Source organism: Canis lupus, chromosome 3 (assembly GCF_048164855.1).
Source record: "Canis lupus baileyi chromosome 3, mCanLup2.hap1, whole genome shotgun sequence".
NCBI lineage: Eukaryota > Metazoa > Chordata > Mammalia > Carnivora > Canidae > Canis > Canis lupus.
In genome coordinates this window covers 62,620,582-62,643,452 of record NC_132840.1, presented here as the reverse complement: position 1 = coordinate 62,643,452, position 22,871 = coordinate 62,620,582, and the positions used below count along the sequence as shown (strand labels likewise).

Genomic DNA, 22,871 nt, shown 5'->3' with positions numbered 1-22,871 from the left:
TGTTATTGTTTATTCTGGTCTTTATTTTATTTATATGACTTTCCTTTGTTATTTCCTCCCTCTACTAAATTTCAGCTAAGTTTCCTCTTTCTCTAGTTCCTTGTGGTGTAATGTTTATTTGAAAGTCTTTTTCTTAACACAAGCATTTATAGCATAAATTTCATTCTAACATCTGCTTTTGCTGCATCCCGGAGGTTTTGGAATATTGTTTTCTTTTGCTGTGAGACATATTTTGATTTGCCATTTGATTTCTTATTTAGTCCACTGCTTGTGCAGTAGTATGTTGTTAATATTTACATATTAAGTATTTAATATTAAAAAAGGAAGCTATGGTAACAATTCAGCTTAGAGATGACAGTGTCTCTGCCTTTCATCTACTTTTTGAGTTAGTAAGTATTCAAGTTACCAAACAAGCCATATACACAGAACAAACTAGGATTTTGGAAATAAGTCTAAACTCAAAAGTGCTGTTGCTAAATTGCAATGGTTCCAAGATTAATTTCCAAAGTCCTTATCCTTTACCTGGTTAACATAAATCATAAGGTGGGATTAAAACAAACAAAAAATTGGGGATTCATGGGTAGCGCAGCGGTTTGGTGTCTGCCTTTGGCCTAGGGAGCAATCCTGGAGACCCAGGATCAAATCCCACGTAGGGCTCCTGGTGCATGGAGCCTGCTTCTCTCTCTGCCTGTGTCTCTGCCTCTCTCTCTCTCTCTGTGTGACTATCATAAATAAATAAAAATTAAAAAAACCCCAAAAAACTAAATATGATATAAGTGAAAACCCATGTAGTTTTACTTCAATTACCACATGTATAAATATATATATTTACTATTTTATATATGCATATGTATATATGAACAGTAGACCCTCTATTAATATTAATATATGCATACATATAAAAAGTAAAAACTTCTAAATGCTTGGGATATAGTTTTGTTTTGTTTTTCCATAGGCATATCTATGCATAAAGGCAAACGAACAATTGGCATTTAGCATAATCCCTATTTTGATACTTTACATTAGAAGCTTTGATCAGGCCTATGATTCTAGGGTATCTTCAAGAGAGGGAAATAAACAAAGGCTTTAGTTCTATTTATTCAGTAACTGAAAGAGATATTTCATCATTATTGCAAAAGATATGAAAACTAAGACTTGGTTAGTTCAGGAACATAATATATCATCAGAAAGCATCTATGTCCATGAGATGGATTTATAATACTATTTCCATGGTATTTATATTCACATTCTTGCACAGATCCTGAAATCAACTTGACAAATGTTTACTGAGTTTATGAATACTTTTTAAGAGATATTTTTGTATTCTGCAAATTTAATTTATGTAGCAATGAAAGCATACATAGAACAAACAAACTTAAATACCTACTTTATGTAAGACAATCCTGTGAAGTAATCAATTTTCAATGAAGTTCTAAGTCAGGGGTTGGCAAGCTTCTGTAAAGGGTCAGGTGGTAAATATTTTAGGCTTTGCAGGCCACACAGTCTCTGTGGCAATCATCCAACTCTGCCACTGCAGGGTGAAAGCAGCCACAGAGGATACATAATGAGTGCGTGTGGCTGTGTTTACTTGCAATAAAAGGCTGTCCGCCAGATTTGGCCCACCAGCTGTACTTTGCTGACTCTTGTTCTACAAGTTAGGAATGAAAAGCTTCCAACCCATGATGATCTGTGGTAACTGGTAAATCCTATTTATTAGGATATGCCCAAAGGCAATATCTTCAGACTGGGTCCTGTCTACGTTCTTCAGCACCATCCATTTGACACCGGTTTCCATGAAGCAGCTCACATCCTTATCAGTCATTTCTTTAGCAATATGCTTGTGCCAGCACTTCTTTCAACTCATTCCTGTTTGTCTCATTTACATTAACTATCAGCATCTTAACTCTTCCTATTGTTGTTGATACAGTTCTATTATTGTTATTTTATTTTAAATTATGCTTTTTGATTTAAACATCTGTGTACAGAATTACAGTGCTGATCAGTGCTATTCGATGTTGGATCAGAAAAATTTTGACTGTTCCATGATCTGTTCTACTCTGTGCCCTGTGTTAGTCTGTACTGCATTCAGCTGCATCACGGCCTTTTCCAACATGGGATGCTCTTTGAACCCACTTTTCAGGGTTGTGCAGTTTTTTTTTTTGGGGGGGATGAGGTTGTGCAGTTTTAATGGCCTTCTCCCTCCAAGGGCATACCTAGACTCTGCATAGACAGAGGGCTGATGGCATCACTGGTCACATACTCCTTGGGGCTGAACTCTTCGGTCTAGTAACACCTGGCCCAATGGATAGTATTGGCTTTGTTCTGACAATTGCATGTCTTTAATAGTCTCTAGGATCTAGTATGAAGAAACCTTCTTCTTATGTTTTTAGACAAAATAAAGCAAAACAAACAAAAAAAAGCAATAATTTGTAGTCCAGGTGCTACTAAGAAGACTGCTCCTTCAAGAACTATGAATTCCCTTTAAATCTTTTATCCCCTGTTCTTTAAAAACAACCTGCCTTTCCCAACTACAGTAATGTGAAGACAATATACACTTAATATAGAAGGACATGACTCACTCTCAAACCTATTATTGCAGTTGAGCAGCCATTTTGACTGTTTAAAATATGCCAACTCCTTAATACACAACCTACAGTTCCTATCTAAACCCATATTTTTAAACTTAATGGGCATCTGGATGCTAATTGTATATACCACTTATTTTCTAATTATTCGAGTGAAAACAGATGTTGTAACATAGATAATATAAAATTTATAAAATGAAGTATTTGAAATGCTTCAACTAACACATTTCAGGTAAAACTTGTACACAGAATTTAATATAAATTAAGTTTAACATGAGACTACAGAAAAATAATCTCGTTAGAATATATCAGTGACAAAATGTTAGTTTTAATTTCTTACTCTATTTCTGAATTAGCCTTTTAAGGTTTGTTTGGGAGCATTTTAAGATATGTTACAAGTAGGGGTGCCTGAGTGGCTCAGTTGGGTAAGCATCTAACTCTTGATCTCAGCTCAGGTCTTCATCTCAAGGTCATGAATTCAAGCCTTCCCTTGGTCTCCACTCTGGGCATGGAGCCTACTTAAAAATATAAATATTTTACAAGTAGAAGAATCATACCTCTTAAATAACTTAAATATTTTTTTTCTAAAATTCACAAGAAAAGAACTAACAGATAGCCACTGAAGTGAGAGTATTGTGCACTCACCTAAAATACCCACGACATGGAATCTACTGGGGCAGAGTAAAGGTTGGAAAAAATGTAAACGACCCACAGAGCAATATCTCTCACAAAATTATTTTCCTTACTTTCCAAATTAAAGCTACAGGCTGTTATAAAGATGAGCGTTTATGCTGTTTTCCTGTATACAGGAAGAATATATATTCATTATGATCTTAATCAGGCACCTATCAAAACAGAATAAAACCCTTAAACTCTGGGAAACCATAAGAGTGTAATCTCTTCTAGAATGGTAACTACTGTGTCTAGATACTAACATCTTCTGGTGTTATTTTATTTGTTCAGTAGATCTTAGCCTGTCTGCCATGGGCTAATTATTCTAGTTATGTTCCAATCTCTCTTAGGAGGTTTGGAAGGTAGTTTAAGTAAATACATGGTGGCACGAAGTCAACATGTAACCCTAGTGAACTCGTGAAATTGCCGGCCTCTTCTTCCACCTCCCTTTAAATGCCTTGTGACAAAGGTTTGAATCAGATCATACTTCACAGCATCTGCAAGACTTCATGGACTCTTCACCCTCAAGCCTTGGATTGTGCTGCCTGCTGTACTGAGAGTGCTCTCTTCTCTCACTTTTTTTTTGTTGTTGTTGTTGTTTTTTGTGTTCCAACAAAATTTAATTTACAAAAGCAGGTAGTCCACTGGCTATAGTTCTCTGACCTCTATTCCAGGTTGTTTTGTTTTTCTTTTTTTTAAATAAATTTATTTTTTATTGGTGTTCAATTTACCAACATACAGAATAACACTCAGTGCTCATCCCGTCAAGTGCCCCCCTCAGTGCCCGTCACCCATTCACCCCCACCCTCCGCCCTCCTCCCCTTCCACCACCGCTAGTTCATTTCCCAGAGTTAGGAGTCTTTATGTTCTGTCTCCCTTTCTGATATTTCCCACACATTTCTTCTCCCTTCCCTTATATTCCCTTTCACTATTATTTATATTCCCCAAATGAATGAGAACATATAATGTTTGTCCTTCTCCGATTGACTTACTTCACTCAGCATAATACCCTCCAGTTCCATCTCACTCTTATTTCTTCTAAGAAATCCTATTTCTTCACACTCTTTCTGTTAACCCCCAAAGAGTATTAGAATCTTCTGTCACTTTGAACTTGACATTTACCCATGTTCTACTTTTATTTTGTACTTCTATCCCTTGTCTATACCACACGATGGAACTTGGTCCTTAAATTTGTTTCAAAAACTGGTCCTGAGACAGTAATATCAAAAACTTCTCTTTAGGCCGATTTGTTTTTCTATTCTACAATCTATTAGCATGCAACATACAGGTAGAGCTATGATATAAAAAAATGCTCCGAGCAAACAAAAATATCTGTGGCACACACATATTTCCAAAAACAAACTAGTACAATACAGGGTGGAGATTTGACTAATGTAGTGATAGATCAGGTCATTCTAGTTGTTAACCTCTTAGAGACATAGAACATAATTGCCAGAAAAAGCATTAATTTGATTTTAAACAAAAATTTATCAAAGCAAATGTGGTTCATGTCCTATATACTTTATAATATTTCCCAAATGACTGTGAGTGAAGGCCATCTTGGGAAGCAGTGCTGGCTTACATGTCTGTAGTAACACTCCATTTTACTCATATAATTGGAGAACTGCTCCTAACACATTAGTGAATTTTCAACTTAAGCCTGGTTAACTCTATTAAACAACAGTACAATGTTTAAAAATTGTACTTAAAAAATATATCAATCTGTACACATATTGCAAACTACAGCCCACAGACCCAATCTGGCCAACCATCTGCCTTTGTATAGCTTGTAAGGTATGAATGGTTTTTACATTTCTAAATGTTTGGAAGGAGAGAGGGAAATAAAAATAGGATTTTGTGACACATGAAAATGATGTGAAATTCAAATTTCAGTGTCCATAAATAGAGTTTTAATAGAATTCAGACATGGTCCTTCCCTTATGTATTATCAATGGCTGTTTTTCACTACCACAGCAGAGTTGAGTGGTTGTGACAGACACCATATGGTCTGCAAAGCCTAAAGTATCTCCTACCTGGCTCTTTACAAAAAGAGTTTACTGACCCTGAGTAGAGATCATCCTCCCCCACAGTGAATGTAATATAAACTTTTCCTGGCATGTAGTAGAACACAGTGGCTAAAGGCAAGAGTTTGTTGACCAACAGAAGTAGTTGAGTCCTAGCTCTGTTACTGGTTGCCAGGTGACTCTGGGTAAATTAATTAAATTCTCTGAGTCTTAATTTTCTCAGGAATAAAATAGGATAATAATTCTACCTACCTTTTGGGTTTGGGGAAAATTAAATATGAAACACACATGGAAAATTACTCCATGTGTAATGACAATTATGCTCCCAAAAAGATATGCCAAAAATGTAAGGGTAGAGGAAAATTGAAAATAAAAAGATAGCAAAGGATATACTTGACAAATATGAGCCAGAAGAAAGCTTGGATAGCTATATTAATGTTGAAAAAATAGATCTCAAGACAGAAAGCATCGTTAAGGAGAGCAAGGTTTATTATGTAGTATAAATAGTTTCAGTTTATGAGGAAAACACTAAAAATTTTAAAGAATTTTATGTGGAAATGTATCACATATAAAGCAAAACTGGAGAAGTACTATAAGAAATTGATAGATCTATGACTAAAGTAGGAGATTTCCATAATTTCCATCTCTCAATTAGGTCAAGCAATCAGAAATTTAGTAAAGACAGAGAAGATTCAAACAACAACATATAATGATTATTTAGAATGTTGCAGGGTCACCATTCCCCTAAAAGAAAAAGGAAGTAAATAGTCTTGCTAAGACTACATGAAATATTATTAAAATTGAACGTGTACTGGAACATGAAGAAAGTTCTAAAAAGTTTCAAAGAGTTGGTATCACAGAGAATACATTTCCTGCCAGAATTCATTAAGGTTTCTTGTATCAATGCATGTTATATATCTGAACAAATGTGACACAAGTATAAATGAAAAATCTGAATAGGCTTCTGAATCATGAAAAAAATTGAAGCATGTTTTAGAAAAGTTCTTCAGACCTCATGCTTGAATATTTTAAGTCATGTTTTATCAAACTTTTGAGAACAAGCTAATTTTACCATTATATAGAATCATTCAGAAAACAGGAAAAAATGTAATATTCTGTGGCATATTTACAGAAAGCCAACATAACCTTGTCACAAAATTGCATGCTTAATCACATGTAATTATGTGTGCAAAATGGCATGTACGGTAAAGGGAGGTGGTGTGGTTTTATTTCCCCTCCACACCTTCCAGTTGACTGGAGCTTTAGTAGCCACCATGGACCCTGAAGTGAAGCCAACTGTTGAGGATGATGTAGCAGCAATAGAAGTCTGACTGCAGGAAGATAATGAAGCTTTCACAGCAGGTATTTATAGTAGCTCCATGTTATGTGTACTTCATAATACACATATATTCATACTTATGTTATTTTCTTTTTGTTATAATTTGAAGCCTAAATTCTTCCTATTGATATACAACCCAAGATAGAAATCAGCTTCCAGCGACGCCTGAGTGGCTTAGCGACTCAGGGCATGATCCTGGGATCCAGGATCGAGTCTCTCATCAGGCTCCTTGCAGGCTCTTCTGCCTCTCTATCTCTCTGTGTCTCTCATGAATAGATTAAAAAAAAAAAGAAGAAATCAGCTTCCATGGTATTTTCTTTATAAATATGACATCACATAGGTATCTTCTGAAATTTCTTTCCAAATACATAGTGAAGTCTTCCTGACAAGTATTTGGTAGTTAAAATGTACAATTTCTGTATCCTTGTGAAGATGCTAAGGCACAGAGGTGACATATGTGAGATAACCCTGGGAAGTACATGGAAGATGGATTTTTGAGGCTTCCTTTGAAGCCAAGGAAGAAAGCTGGTTGATGCGGGTGAATGAAGATTTTTCTGAGCAGAGGCTCCAGTACTATTCTCAAGTCTGCCTTCCACGCACTTACATGGAGGAGGGGTTGCTTCTGGCAAATTTCTATGAGGCACACATTTGGCAAAATTGATGAGTGATTGGCTATGACTGCGTGAGGGAGAAAAAGGAGTAAGGTCTCTTCCTTTTCTAGCATGTAAGGATAGAAATGTATGAAAAGGAGCAAGTTTAAGGGGGCAGGTGATAGATTCACTTTTGGGCATTGAGATTTTTAGATACAATGGGACACCCAATGGTCACTATGAAAATGATTCTTGTTCATGGGTGAGGACTGAGATCTATCTAAATACAGTGAAGATGAGACCCTAAGATTCTTTCATTCATATTTATTTAATGTGACTAAATGGCAGGTTTAGTCCTTGTTCAGGGAATCCCAGAGAACAAGACAAGTCCCTGCTATTACAGACCATAAGGAGTCTGGTGACAAAGGCACAGAATTAAACAAATAGAATACTATGTTTAATGCAGGAAACATATAGTGCAAGGGGGCACATGGAAGGGGTTTATCACTCGGGGGCAGATATGTGGAAAAAAACTTCTTGAAAGACATTATGCCCAGACCTGAAGAATGGGTTGTAAGAGTTAAAGCAGGAAACAGAGATGTGCACCAAATATTTGAGGTTGAGGGAATGGTAGGTGCAGAGCTGTCAAGGCAGGTGAAAGCATCCAGTGTGCTTAAAAATCTTGAAAAGGCCATTTTCACTGGAGTTTGGTGGTTCAGCAGAAGTGGAATACCTAACGAGCTGGGAGCGGTAATCAAGAGGTGGGTTGCAGAGCATCATTTAAGGAATTTGGACATTACATGAAGTATCATGCAAGTCATGAGATCATTCTAATCAGGAACATGCCATATGCAGCTTCGGATTCAAGTTAACAGAGGCAAGATGGCTGAGTACAGAACTGAGGGGGAATGCTAGCATTTTAAGAGAAGTTAGAGGAAGGGAAGTCTAGAAGGAAATGAACTACAAGAAATCACAAATTTATTCTTTTTTGTTTTGTTTCTCCATCAATTTAGCATTTACACTCAGACATGTTCCTGTATTAAAAAGGTGTATGTCTCCTAATATAAAATATTAAGCAAATATCTTTGATTTGTGATTCATTATATTAAAATGATAAATATCTATTGGAGTTTAAGAATAAATTGTGATGGTTTTAGTACATTAATAATGCTGTCAATAATGAGTAATATGACAGCTGGGTAATAGCTGTAACATATACAGTTTGCCATATGCCAGGAACTGTGTGAGCACTTCATACACAACTCAGTGATCTAGTAGGTCACAGACATCTAGCCATTTTAGGAAACCTCTGCAAGGTCAAACATGTCATCGGTGGTACAGCTGGGATCTGCTTCCCGGTCACTTTACATCGTGCTCCACTGTCCTCCACAGACAACATCTGGGTTACAGGATCAAAATAATCTGGAACTATCTCTGTTTGGACAGGTAAGAGATTGGCAGTGCTGCCATAGCCTCAACTATAACCTATTTACATCAGAGGACTGCTTTCCATTGTATGAAATAGTAACATTCTGCTTTCCATGGCCCTACTATCACGTGTTATTTCATATTAGTTTTTTTTTTAAGATTTTATTTATTCATGAGAGACACAGAGAGAGAGAGACAGAGGCAGAGGCACAGGCAGAGGGAGAAGCAGGCTCCATGCAGGGAGCCTGATGTGGGACTAGATCCCAGGTATCCCGGATCACGCCCTGGGGTGAAGGTGGCACTAAACCGCTGAGCCATCCGGGCTGCCCACTGTCACGTGTTATAATGTGGTTATGAACTATAACACACTATAACACATATCCCTTGAGTGAACCTTACATCTGGCAGAAGTTTTGCACTGCAAGGACTTTAACCTTGATTGTGCATGGTCATTACAGACATACTTGCTGCATTTTTTTATAATAGAAGGAACAGTTCTTAGAGACAATATACATTATCTTGAGGCAATGTATGTGTTCAGTCAGAGCTTGAAAAGAAAGATCTTCCTCCCAGAGCTACAGATAAGCAACTGTTTTAAAAAATAAAAAATAAATATAGCCCTTAGGCTATATTCCTTGGAGGCATCTGCTCAGTCATCCCTCTACATTACTGATGGCTGAGAGTTTACCACAGTCCGTAACCGGTAATGAGTGATGGAAGGTTAAGGCTCCCAGTTCCTTGGGATCATGTTGCCTATCCACACTAGGTTCTGAGGGCAGGAAGAGAAAGAGGTAATGTGATTTTTCAGGCTTCTCCAGAATTTTTTCATTGTAAGAAAACTGCATTTAATTCAAGGACCACCCCTATAGAAGAATTTTTTCATTTTGACTAGTCTATGACCTGGGACTTTAAAATATGGTATTATCAAAAACAAAATAAAATATGGTGTCATTAGTAAAATATGAATTACATGATTAGTTATTAGAGCACTAAAATTATTTGATACCAGTTGTCAAGGACTTCACTTGATTAATTCATTAGTCCATTTCATGTTTATAGCATACTTATCAGGGGTTAGCACACTATACACAAAAGGTAGAAGTGTAGTAAGATATAATAATTATTGGTGAAAGACCTCTTTCTGGGTGAAGAAAGATATGTAAATATATACACAATGCAATGTGAAAGTGATTATAAAAAGGATCTGTATAGGGTGTTCTTTAAAAGTTCTTTTCCTACATGAGTTCGAGGAAAGATTTAGACGTTTCACCTAGAGTACAATCTGTTATTCCCAACAAGCTCGTTGTTTAGACACACTGTGTTGTCTCATAGCATAGCCATTAGGCAAATGCAGCTATTTAAAATAACCAATTAAAATTTAACTTTAAAATTCAGATCCTCATATTCATAAGCCACATTTCAGGCACTTAATAGCCTTAAGTGTATCAACTCAAAAATCTGATCGAAGATTTGTTCCAAATTATTATCATTATTTTTTTAAGACTTTATTTATCTGTTCATGAGACAGAGAGAGAGAGAGGGAGAGGGTGAGAGGGGCAGAGACACAGGCAGAGGGAAAAGAAGGCTCCATGCAGGGAGCCCAATGCAGGACTCGATCCCAGGACTCCAGGATCACGCCCTGGGACCAAGGCAGGCACCAAACCACTAAGCCACCCAGCGATCCCCAGTTTGTTCCAAATTATAATTGTAAAAACATCAAGCTATGTATCAAAGGCAAGCTCCGGGCTGTCATGTGAATCTTAGGTCCTGTTTCCTAATGAAGCCATAACAAATGAGTTAACATACTTATATCCTTAACACCCATCAAAGTGCCTGATACAGACAGACTGAATGATACATTTTTATGGAATGATAAATGGATAAATTAAATGAATAAATGAATGAACACTTCTGTTTTCTTCTTTGAGAGGCAGTCAAGCGAAAAGCAGCAGGGAGTCACCTGACAGGGGGGTTGCTAATGCTATTTATTCTCCTTCTCTTTCTGCCCACCATTTCCAGGGAAGGAACAGACAATTTGGAATATAAAATATAAAGAAACCTTAAAGATAGGATGAAGGGGCCTTAAAGAATGCAGTTCAACTTTCCTCCTTTTCTGTCTGTGTCTATTTCTGTCTTGCTCACAGATGTGGACAAAGATACAGGTAGGTCCACACAGCTCTGCATAGCAGAGCAGGACTGGATCTCACACCACAGGGAATAAAGAATCATTCCCTTCTATGGGCTGTGAGTCAACATGAAGACAGAGTGAAGCTCTGGCATTTTATGAGATCATTATTTCACTTCAGGGGTTGAGATTTCAGAAGTCACTGAGTGGATCAATGAAATAACAGATTCCAAAGTAATGATTTCTGATGCACCAGAAAGCGATGTTCCACTCAAGTTTGTGGAGAAATTCAGGATCATATTGAGGCAGTTAGTTATAACATGAAAAATGTTTGCATAAACAGCTTATGATATCAGAGGATCAGAGAAAAGTGATCCTCTGATATACCAAAATATACTAAACCATCTTATTTCTTTATACTTGGTTTTGTATATTTTAAAAAATCCTTATGCTCAATGTTGATATGTGCTCCTTTCCTCTGCATGTTGTGAAAATATGGATGACTCTTAGCCAACTACATTTATGACAGAAATTAATCATGGTCACAGTTGACATTCATTCCTTCACTGGTGATAGTGATACATAATCTTAAGTCCAGTGTCTAAGAGGAAATAAATTGGTCTTGTGATCCTAAACTTTTAAGATGAGCACAACAGTTTTAAAGGGAGAAGAAACTATTACTGTCTTTTGTGGGTACTTAACTAAGACCAAGAAGACTGGGAAGCAGCATCATGCCACGGTAGGGTGAACCATCTTGACACTGCCACAGACTCCCATACACCGGGTCAGGCAGCCACAGTGATGAACAGGACAGCACAAGGAGTAGGCTCAACATTGTAATAACATTATACGGTGACACTTTTCGTGGTGAGCACTGAGTAATGCACAGAATTGTTGAATCAGTATGTCTTATAACATTTTATATCAAACACACTTTAATAACAAAATATAAGTAGCCAACTTTTGGATGCTATTTTTTCATTCACACAATTACTATTCAATTCTGAAGATGGGTTGGGTGACTATAACAGAAAGCATGCAGAGGACTAGCAGTTCATCCTGCAGCAACTATTGGAGAGAACTAAGAAATTCCAGAGAGTGACTTGCCTTAACTGGTTAAAAACATGACAGTTACAGGGCACCTGGGTAGCTCAGTCAGTTAAGCATCCAACTCTTTATTTCCACTCAGGTCATGATCTCAGGGTCATGAGATTCAGCCCCAAGTCAAGGTCTCTCTCAGTGGGGAGTCTGCTTGAGATTCTCTCTCTCCCTCTCCCTCTCTTCCTCTGCCCCTTCTCCTGCTCATGCACTCTCCAAATAAATAAATAAATAAATAAATAAATAAATAAATACATATTTTTTAAAAATTAAAACGAAACAAAACAGGACAGTTACATTCCAGGGAGACAATAAGGAAAAAAGCAGGCTTTGTGCTGCAAGCCAATAAGTAAGTTAAAGATGACAAGATGCCATTATTAGAAGAAACCGTGCCTGTACTATGAAAAGTTTAAGTCTCTGGAGGCAGAAATTTAGCCAGGAAAATAAAATATACTTTTAATAACAAAGTACGTGTGTTTACACTAGACAGATCCCTGGAAAGAGGTGATGGGAGGTGGCTCAGGGTTCGAGCACCTGATGTGCCATACAAGAGTGAGGATCCTGGAAAGTACCAACTAGCACAGAAGCAAAGCATCACTTTTAATCCCTGTTTTGTGGGGAGGCTAACACATGAATGCCTATAAAGTTCTTCCTGCCAGAGACTGATTTACTCAGAAGAAAGTAAGAGATAGGTCCCACTGATATTTCTGTGAGGTCAAGATGTCATAAAATAAGGATCTTCTGCCCAAAGTGGTGAACAGAGCTATGTCATAAGGAACCATCTCATCCAGATTCCAGTATATGTTTCTTAACATTATGATTCCATTTTTTTAACACATTAGGTTAATTTTATTGAAGTATAATTTTTTTTTTTTGCATTTGACATTCATATTTTACAACTGATGAACCTACACTGGCACACCATTATCACCTAACGTGCATGGCTTACACTGGGCTTCACCCTTGGTTCTGGACATTCCATGTATTTGAGCAAATGTGTAACAATATGCTACCATTACAGGATCACAGTGAATAGATTCACTGCCTGAAATATCCTCTGTGCTTCATCTATTCATTCCTCCTTCCCCTTAACCTCTAGCAAACACTGATCTTTTTACTATCGCCATAGTTTTGCCTTTTCCAGAACGTCATAGATTTGGAATCATACAACATGCAGCCTTTTCAGATTGGCTTCTTTCATTTAGTAGGAGAGTGTACTTAAGGTCCCTCCAGGTTTTTTTTAATGCATTGATAGCTCATTTCTTTTTAGCTCTGAATAATATTCCACTGTCTAGATGAACCACAGTTTATCTATCCATGCATCTATTGAAGGGCATTTTGGTTGCTTCCCAGTTTTGGCAATTATGAATAAAGCTGCTTTAAACATCTGTGTGCAAGTATTTTGTGTGGACATAAGTTTTCAACTCTGGTGGGTAAATACAAACGAGTGTGATAGCTGGATCATATGTATTTAGTTTTGTAAGAAATGGCCAAACTGTCTTCTGAAGTGGCTGTACCATTTTGTGTTCCCACCAATAAGTGAGAGTGCCAGTTGCTCCACACCCTCACCAGCATTTGGTGTTGTCAGTGATGTGGATTTTGGTCATTCTGACAGGTGTGGAGTGATATCTCACTGTCGTTTTAGGTTGCATTATGATTCAATTTTAAGTGTCCTCTTGCTTTAAAAATTTTTCCAGAAGTTAGAAATGAACAGAATGATCATTTCTCTAATCTATATTCTCTAGAATGTTTTGGATTATTAGCTATTGGAAAATGTTATCATGAGATATGGGTAGGTTCTTGTATTTCCAAATGAGAATGATTGCATGCTGCAACCATGTAAAAATACACTGATATTAAAAATTATCTGCATATGTTACAGAAAGGGAAATTTACCAAGATTGCCAATATAAGCAATGTACTAGGACCACGACTGGTGTGACATCTTATATGACATATAATCTCTGAGTATAGGAAATTATGCATTGCACTTTTGAAGGTAATCATATCTTCAAAAGATTTATTTTGCTTGTTTACTGTGTTGTGTTTATTATTTTACCATTTTACAGATAGAATTCTATTCAAGGATATTCTTAAAATGTTGTCAGCTTCAACTTGTATTCCAACTTATCAGAAATCATACTGTTTAAGGAAAAAAAGATTGAAAACAAAATTCCACAGGGGGTTTCCTGCTTTTATTTTGGAATATAATATGTTACTATGATTTCAGTCACTAAATTAAAAAAAAAACTTCTTAAGCTATATCTCACATTGGAAAGTCAAAGAATCTCAAACATGTATAGAAATGAATGGATTATCAATAATCTAACATTATTCACCTTATTTTTCCATTGCATGGGTTGCACAGTATCACTTATAAATCTTCACAGCCTGATACGTAAAGATAAAGTGAACAGCTGCCAACAAGCAGAAGCCTTAGCACCTAAACCTGTACCACATTGGCAATATGCTTCAAGTACTCAAAGTTTTACACTTCGAAGTCAATGGCATAGTTCAACCTGCTACTTTTTCTTTCTTTCTTTCTTTTAATAAAATAGAAGTTGTATAGATGTAGACATAAAAATCAACCTGCTACTTTTTATTTTTTTTATTTTTTTTTTATTTATTTATTTTTTAACCTGCTACTTTTTAAAGATGTTCCAAGACATTAAATCATCTGCACTTGAGGTAAAGACGTATTTACTTCCCCATTGTTCCTGAAACATCTTCATGGAAATTTTCATAGAATTCTTTGGTTTGGGCTAAGTAACAGAGAGCATGGTTTGCCCATGAACAACCTTGTGCATTTGAGGCTTGTTTAATTGGAAAATTTCCTCCAGAGTCCAGATAAAATTACTAATGATAAACAATGACTATTTTCTGATTGTAGTCACATTAGGGCTCAAAGTATTACCGTAAATCACAGAAGTGATGCAAGGCCATTTCGAGCTGAAAAATCAGAGTTTTACTCATGTGGCTATGAAGCTGTGACTTACCCCTGTCCGTGTCATACAGGAAGACAAAGCAGTTCCATTCATAGTGATCCAGCAGGCTCAGGAGCGCTCCCCGCAAAGAAGGCCTGAGCTGCAGCACAAACTGGCTCTCCCCCTCTGTGGGGAAGCTCGGTGTGATGAGCGAGATGTGTAAGGCGCTGCAGAACGAGGTCAAGGTGTGCACCGACCTCTTATCGTAGAGTCCGAAAATGGCAAAAACTCCTCTAGAATACTGGGAACAGACTGGAAAAAAAGAAAAAAACACACACAAATGATGAGCACACTCTGAAACTGTTGACTTGCACATCTACAGTCCATGAACCTAAGAACACACAAACAAACAGACCTCAGAATCCTTAGAACAGCAGGAATGTAACATAAGGAAAGAGTAAAAGTGAAGTTTATGATTAAGTGTGCAATCAATTAGTGCCTTCTTAGGTGTATGCTGCAGGCCCTGCACTGAGGAAGGCAACAAGGAGCTCGGCTTCCTTTCTCAGGAAGCCAGTTTGGAGTCCTGGTGCAAGATGGGGCGCAGCAAGACCCGCAGTCCCCTCTCCCCCTTGGTGCACACCTACCTGCAGAGCATCGCCTCCCTCCAAGGGATAGCCCTGCGCACAGCGTCCTGGGGGCCACGGAGGTTAGGAGGGGAGGACCACCGAGGGCAGGATGGGAGGGTGGGGAGGGACCACAGGTGGAAGGGGGGGGGGTCGGGAGGGCAGGAGGGCAGGAGGGAGGGAGAGGAGGCCGTAGCACCAGAAGCCCAGCGCCCCACGGTGACGGCAGCGGGTGTGAGCGGGGGACCCGGAGCAGATTCGTGGAGCCCCGGACACGGGAAGGCGGGAAGGCGTCGGCCCTGAACCCTGCCAAGCAGCGGGGGAGCTGCTGGAGGCCCTCCAGGCCCGGGGCTGGCGGGCGCCACTGTTTACGCTGCACCCGCCTGGCGAGCGCCTGGTGCTGACGGGAACACAGTTTCGGGCGCCACGGCCGGCCTGCTGCCTCCTCCAGCCCTGGCTCTAGCCCCAGATGCCCTCGGGCACAGACAGAAAAAACAACCCACAGTGCAAAATAGCAAGAAGAATACAAACGATCCAGCCCAGGAGCTGCACTGAGCAGCCGGGAAGCTGCTGGAGCTCAGTCAGAGGCCCCGGCCTAAGCCGGTCTCAGGGGACCCACCACGGTGACCCCCACGGGGCAACCCCAGCCCTGGGGACAGGATGAAACAGGCCTGAGTCCCAGACACCGGCCAGTGCATCTCCTGCTCCGCCTGCCTCACTGGGGCAGGCCCTGCACGGAGCCCCCCCCAGGGACACCCCACTCACCCACTTCAGCTTCTGCCGCCTCCCCCCGACCAGCGCCGCGGGGCCCACCTTCCCTGCAGCCCTCCCTCCGCGGCCACCCCATGCATGGTGGCCCTGGGACCTCCAGCCCAGGGCAGCCACCAGGCACACAGCGTCTGCACAGGGGAGGACTATCCAGAGGGTAACTCCCTCAACATTAGCAAAGGTTCGCCTGATTCCCTGGAACACACACAAAGGTAGAGCACAATGAGAAGACAGAGGACTATACTCCAAATAACAGAACAAGAAGAAACCCCATAAAAAGCACTAAAGGAAAAGAAGATAAACAATCTACCTGAATTTGCTACTTTGTGGGGCTTTTTGTTTTTGGGTTTTGTTTTTTGCACTGCCAATTTTAGTTTTTTTCTCACAATCTTACAATTCTCTTGAATTACGTTTGAAAACAACTTAAGCTGTCTGGAAAATCACTATTGGGGTGCCCTCAAGCCTGAGTGGAATTGTGCCCAGCTGTGCAGCTTCTAGATGGGCTATACAGCTAAAGCAGCAATTTCCAAATCCAACAGAACCAAGTCCTCCCGCATTAAGAGGACCTACAGGAAACAGGTACACAGCCTCCCCTTGTCTTTCTTTCATGTGCTCCCAGTTGTTGCAAGGACAATGAGGCAAATACATAAAGAGGGGAAAAAAAAAAACTCTTGTTGAGATTCTTGCATAGCTTCATTTTGATCCCTCTTTCTGCATCACTGAATCCTAGTGGGAACTTGGGTGATTTTTTTCTAGGGATACAAACTTGAATTAAAAATACTCATTTTTCTATTCATGCAGTAAAGCACCACTGTTTGAACTCCAAATTCTTATACTTTACAACATATGGTTAAAGGTCCCATTTCTCCTTGGTTTATATAGCTAGTTTAAGAAGTCTTTCACTCTACAAGATGTTGATGTTTGTTGATTTGGTTACTACTTTTAATTGCTAAGTTCATTAAGAAGCCTAGAATATTGGATAATCTAGAGGTATTTATCTTAGGAGTAGTTCGTTGTGATACAAAAAAATTGGATTTTGCTTTGAAGCAGTAATAGGCTCTTGGAAAAAAATTAATTATCATAATAACATTTATGTCCATATTCTACAATATCTGACTTTTAGGCAATTATGAGGCATAATTAAATAAGATAAATTAATAAAACCTGGCAGTGTTTCTTCTGGTCTTGTTTATTATGCCTCTGAAATTGGGATAGGGTTTGACCAATGTAATTATAGCAGAAGATACCAATTAACAGAAAATGGATGTTATCGGTCTTTTGTAAACTATATGCTCTAAGAGATATTGTATGTGTCTGGAAAAAGTAATGCCTAACCACGGTACCAGTATCTATAGTCGAGTGAACAAGACTAGGATAGAATGGACTTTAAAATATAGGGGAAAGATTGCAAATTTAGCAAACCAGTTCAAATCTTAGTGCTTTTCCTGGTTAGCCAGGTGACCTTGGCTAAGTTATTTACCCTTGCTTGTTTCAACTATGAATATATAATTTGCCAAGGATTAAACAAGATAATATATATAAAACTAGGATCCTATATAGAGAAAAATTCGTTAAGTGGTAGATTTTATAAAGAAATTCCACAAAGGAAGAACATCCAATTTTAATTCTGTGCTCCATCCAGCAGGAACTACAATTTGATTACTTGAGTAGACTGGCCAGCCTGGGAGGTTTGGTCTGACAGTGTGACTGGCTGCAATTTTCTTGAAAGTACAAGAAACACCATGATGTGACATGTGGGTATCTGGGGTTTCAACTCAATTGATTTCTATAATTTAAGAGACCTTATCTGATAAATCAAGTTGCTGGCTCCGATGCTAACCTGGTGAATATTCCACCAAGGCTCTGGACATATTCATGTAAGTGTTCATACCTTTAGCATATAACAGGAGTCACTTGGCTCCTTTGTAAAGTTTTCATACTGTCTTGTTCTCTCCATTTTCATGCAGGTTGAGGGCGCACTCTCAATCTTTACTCACTAAATAATCTGGTTCAAATAATTGTTATTTTAGTTTATTGAAAAAAGTTGAAGAGCTTCAGAACTCAAATCTATCATATGGGCTTTCAGTTTGGTGCTAAAATTACACACAGATTTTAATGGTTTTCCAAGAAAACATAAGCAAATGGGGTGCCTTGGTGGTACTGTCGGTTGGCTGTCTGACTCTTGGTTTTGGCTCAGGTTGTGGTCTTGGGGTCCTGGGATAGAGCCCTGTATCTGGCTCTGCACTCAGCAAGGAGTCTGCTGGTTTTGTTTTTTTTTTTTTTTTCTCTCTCTCTCTATCTCCTTCTGCCCCCGTCCCCAGTGTGAGCACCTGTGCTCTCTCTCTCTCTCTCTTCTGTCTCTCTAAAATAAATAAATCTTAAAAAAAAGAAAGTGTAAGCAAGTCATGTACTTTAAGATATCCATGCATATAATGAACATTTGCATAATGTTTTCTGTTATGACCTTTTTAAGTTTGACTGTTGTCAAGTTTTGGTTTCCAAACTCCTTTTCTAGGAAAGAGGAACCCACAAGTTCTCCAGCAGGAGTTGATTAGCTTCACAGGAGATCCTTTGATGAGACAGTAAAGGATGGCACCCCCTTCCCCCAAAATCCCAACAACACATCTGATTTCATCTATTTCAAACACTGAGCTACTGCCAACATAAATTTTATGTGCATATAGTATTACATGACTAAAAAAAGACCAAAAACAACAAATATACTTTGTACAAGGTTCCTCATTGGTTTCTTTCTTTCCTACTATGTTGTTTGCAGTGTAATCATTATGATTTTCCACTATTCTGCTTCATGCTATACTAATTTATTCTATTATATATTAATTTATTCTATTTGTTCCTCAACAAACTTAGTATTTTCTGGTATTTTTAAAAAGATTTTATTTATTTATTCATGACAGAGAGAGAGAGAGAGAGAGAGAGAGACAGGCAGAGGGAGAAGTAGGCTCGTGCAGGGAGCCCGACTTGGAACTTGATCCCAGGTCTCCAGGATCACACCCTGGCCCAAGGCGGCGCTAAACCACTGGGCTACTGGGGCTGCCCTATTTTCTGGTATTTAATCACCTTCTGTCTGCTTTCTTTCATTTGCATCATCATAAATATTTATCTAACCACTCTTTTCCACAGCCATTTGTTATTCTCCTAATAAACTTACTTGGAAACTATAGTAAGTCTTAGACTAATAACTTTGCTTTTAGCTGTATTTTGTCATTCACATTTTAGTTTCCTTAGTTTTCCTAAAAATGGAAAAGTTTTAGTAGCATTCATTTGAAATTATCTTGGGGTCTCTTTAATCTAGAATTATATGCTTGGCAGGTGAGGGTTATTGGGTTTCCTATGTATGTGGATAGATTGTCAGTCAAATGTTCAATGCTATTTTCTTGATGTGATACCCTACATAGTATTCTATTTGGTCCAACAGATTCAAATTTTAAAATATACTTATTTCTATATTTAGTACTATATCTAGCTTTGCAAACACTCAAATCAAAATTCACTTGGTTATATCTTATGACATCTATTGTTGCTTAGAATACAGATAATTATTCAAACAATGGTCTTTTTTTTTTTTTTTTTTTTTTTTTTTTTTTTTTTTTTTTTTTTTTTTTCAAACAATGGTCTTAAACTATATAAATGCACACATAAACTAATGAAAGTAAAATAAGCTGAGTATCAATGTGTTCAGAAATGCATACATAAAAAGGAAGCAAACTGAATTTTAATGTAATGCTTAGTCACTAAATAGATGTGATGATATTAGATGGATACATATTTTGGGATACAAACACTAATCAGGATAAGGCTTCCAATAAAATAATCCAATCATAGTTTTAAGCACATATTCTATATTCTGCTTCACTAATGAGATCACTTAGATCATGTTATTATGTAAATAAACACATAATATAAACACATCGTAATAATCCATTTATCTTTTACCTGATGGTGTCAATTAATGCGATCTATCTTTTCATCAGGTAGTCACCTCGTTCCAATCCAGATGCCACATTCCAGATGTCAAGCCAAGTCAAATTGTCATATCATTTGTGATGATTTATAGCCCTCTATCGCATGTAAATCAAATGATGTGGTCTTAGCTCAGTGTGTCTCAAGTTGTGGGACACAAATCCAAGTGGTATGCTGAATTTTGCATTGCCATCGCTACATGGGTGGCAAGAGCACAGGTCACGCTCCATCTGCTGCTCTTCCTTTCTCACACCTCTGCAATTCTCCTCTGCTCTATAGGACTTCCATAAACAAGCCCAGCTGTCCTTCATTTTCTAAAACAGAACCTTCTAGACATGGCTTCTCATCCTCCTACCTTTCTCCAGCCACTTGGGTTGATAAAGTTTTCTCTGTATTTCCTAGCTACCAGAGCCACTCTCCTCAGTTGTGCGGATGACCAACTACATCCTAAAACCAACATCCTTAATCCCCCACCTTACTGGACTTCTCTGTTGTGTTTGGAACATTAGATATCTGCTGGGCTGCAAATCCAACTGCCCCCTATTACTACCATGCCATTTCAGTACTTCTGTTAACAATCCAGCCTTGTGGGGGCATCTGGCCAGCTCAGTCATGGAGTGTGAGACTCTTAACCTCAGGTCATGAGTCCAAACCCCATGTTGGGGTTTAAAAAAAATCTAGCCTTGTAGATATGTGAATTTGCATGATTAAGCTATCCAATTTTCAACATAAACAGCACTGTTTCCTGGTTTGGGTAAACTGTAAAACAGTGTGAAATGTGTTTGTTGGCATTTAATCCACCTACAGCTACATTAGAAAGAATATACTGCAAAAAAAGGTATATTTAATACTACCACTCACTGTTTCATTAAACAAATGCTTTTATACTACCTAATTTATTCCAGTCATTTTGTTACGCATTTCTAACAAAATAAATTAACATGGTGTTTGCCACTGAGAAGAGGTTCACACTCTAAGTGGCCAGACAGATATGAATTGATACTTCAAGATGGTGACTGCAGTAAGTGATAGGTAGAGGTTATTAGGAAGCATAGAGGAGTACTTAGCTCACCCCGTACACCATAGGGTAGGTGGACTGAAGGAAATGGTACTTGTTTATGGAGGTGAGGTTTGAAGAACAGTGATTAAAGATACAGACACCAACAAGTAGATTGACTATATTTCTATTTCTAATTAAAGTTCATATGTAAACTACTTGGGAGACAAACAATATCTAGAAATGTTAGGGGAACAAATACGTGCCAGTCACCTGAATATAAACATGGTGATGGGAAGATATAATCATCATATGGCATTTGGTTATTAGGTACTTAAAACTGTCACCAAACACCAAAACTCTATGGACTGTGCAAATAGTCCAGGACTATCTACAGAGATCCTGTCATTGGACATATCAACTTCACTTAAAAAAATTTTTTTTAAAGATTTTATTTATTTACTTGAGAGAGACAATAAGAGAGCTTGTGAGCTGGAAGAGGGGCAAAGAGAGAGACAAGCAGATTCCTTGCTCAGCAGGAAGCCCAACATTCTATGATCTGAGCCAAAGACAGATACTCAACCAACTGAGCCACCCAGGTGCCCCTGGACATACCAATTTCTAAAAGATAATCGTAGAATATGAGTAATAATAACTTCTCAAGAATACATTTTTAGGTTCATGATTCCAGCAACAACTAGATTAGAGACCAATAAAATTGGCCCTCATTAATGATATTATGCTAAATTTGTCTTCAAGGAAATGCGACTACAGGGATCCCTGGGTGGCGCAGCAGTTTAGCGCCTGCCTTTGGCCCAGGGCGCGATCCTGAAGACCCGGGATCGAATCCCACGTCGGGCTCCCGGTGCACAGAGCCTGCTTCTCCCTCTGCCTATGTCTCTGCCTCTCTCTCTCTGTGTGACTATCATAAATAAATAAAAATTGGAAAAAAAAAAAGGAAATGTGACTACAGAGTATCAAGTGAGATATCTATCTCTATTGTCCATTTATCTGAGTGAGAGACAGAGACACGGAGAGAGGATAGGAGAAATGTGAGCATGTTACTAGTTGAGAGAATGGATCCATCAGAGAGGAAGAGAGAGGATACAGAAGAAAAAGAGGTACCAATTAAAGATGGCCCCAGAAAGAATGCATAGGGTCAAAGGCACATATACTGTTGGTCTTGAATGAGATATGCAGGTGTGTGGAGGGTACTTCATTCCATAGAGTTCATAGATCAAAAGATAAGCTAAGATGTGTGTAGGTGGATAGTTACCTCCTCACACTGACGTAAGAGGCAAGGTTGCAGCAGTGAGATTTGATAAAACTGTCTGAAAGTGGCACAAGTTACAAATAATTGCTGAGGGTAGGAAAGGAAGTTAAGAACACATAAAATACTTATAAACTGCATGATGATAAGGAACCCTTCCTATTTTAGCCACAACAGTATCCAACCTAACACAGGAAACACAGCACCTGGCCCAAGGTAAGTGCCTGGTGAAACCTTACTGAATGAATGACAAAACAAAATGAAATATTAAATGAATATTGACCGAACACAAGATAATAAAATATGAATTACAGGTGGCAACAATTTAGAAATTCATGATTTCCTGCAGGCACAGCATGAGGATGGTAACCAATGGGAATAACGAGAACTTCACAACTTTCTTCTTTGAAACAAAATCTTGTCTTGACTTACCCAAGAGCACAC

The 22,871-nt window shown here is 38.4% G+C and overlaps 1 protein-coding gene across 14 annotated transcripts in view; it reads right to left on the bottom strand.

Moving 5' to 3' along the window:
* GRIA4 (glutamate ionotropic receptor AMPA type subunit 4) overlaps positions 1-22,871 on the bottom strand; it is a 377,193-nt gene that overhangs the window by 221,702 nt on the left and 132,620 nt on the right. For all 14 annotated transcript variants that reach the window (XR_012028564.1, XR_012028563.1, XM_072821787.1 and 11 more), the window contains one exon: positions 14,858-15,097. Coding sequence is in view for 12 of the 14 variants with exons in the window: in XM_072821787.1 (XP_072677888.1) it covers positions 14,858-15,097 (240 nt within the window). In the remaining 2 variants the exon portion in view is untranslated. The remainder of the gene's footprint in view (positions 1-14,857; positions 15,098-22,871) is intronic.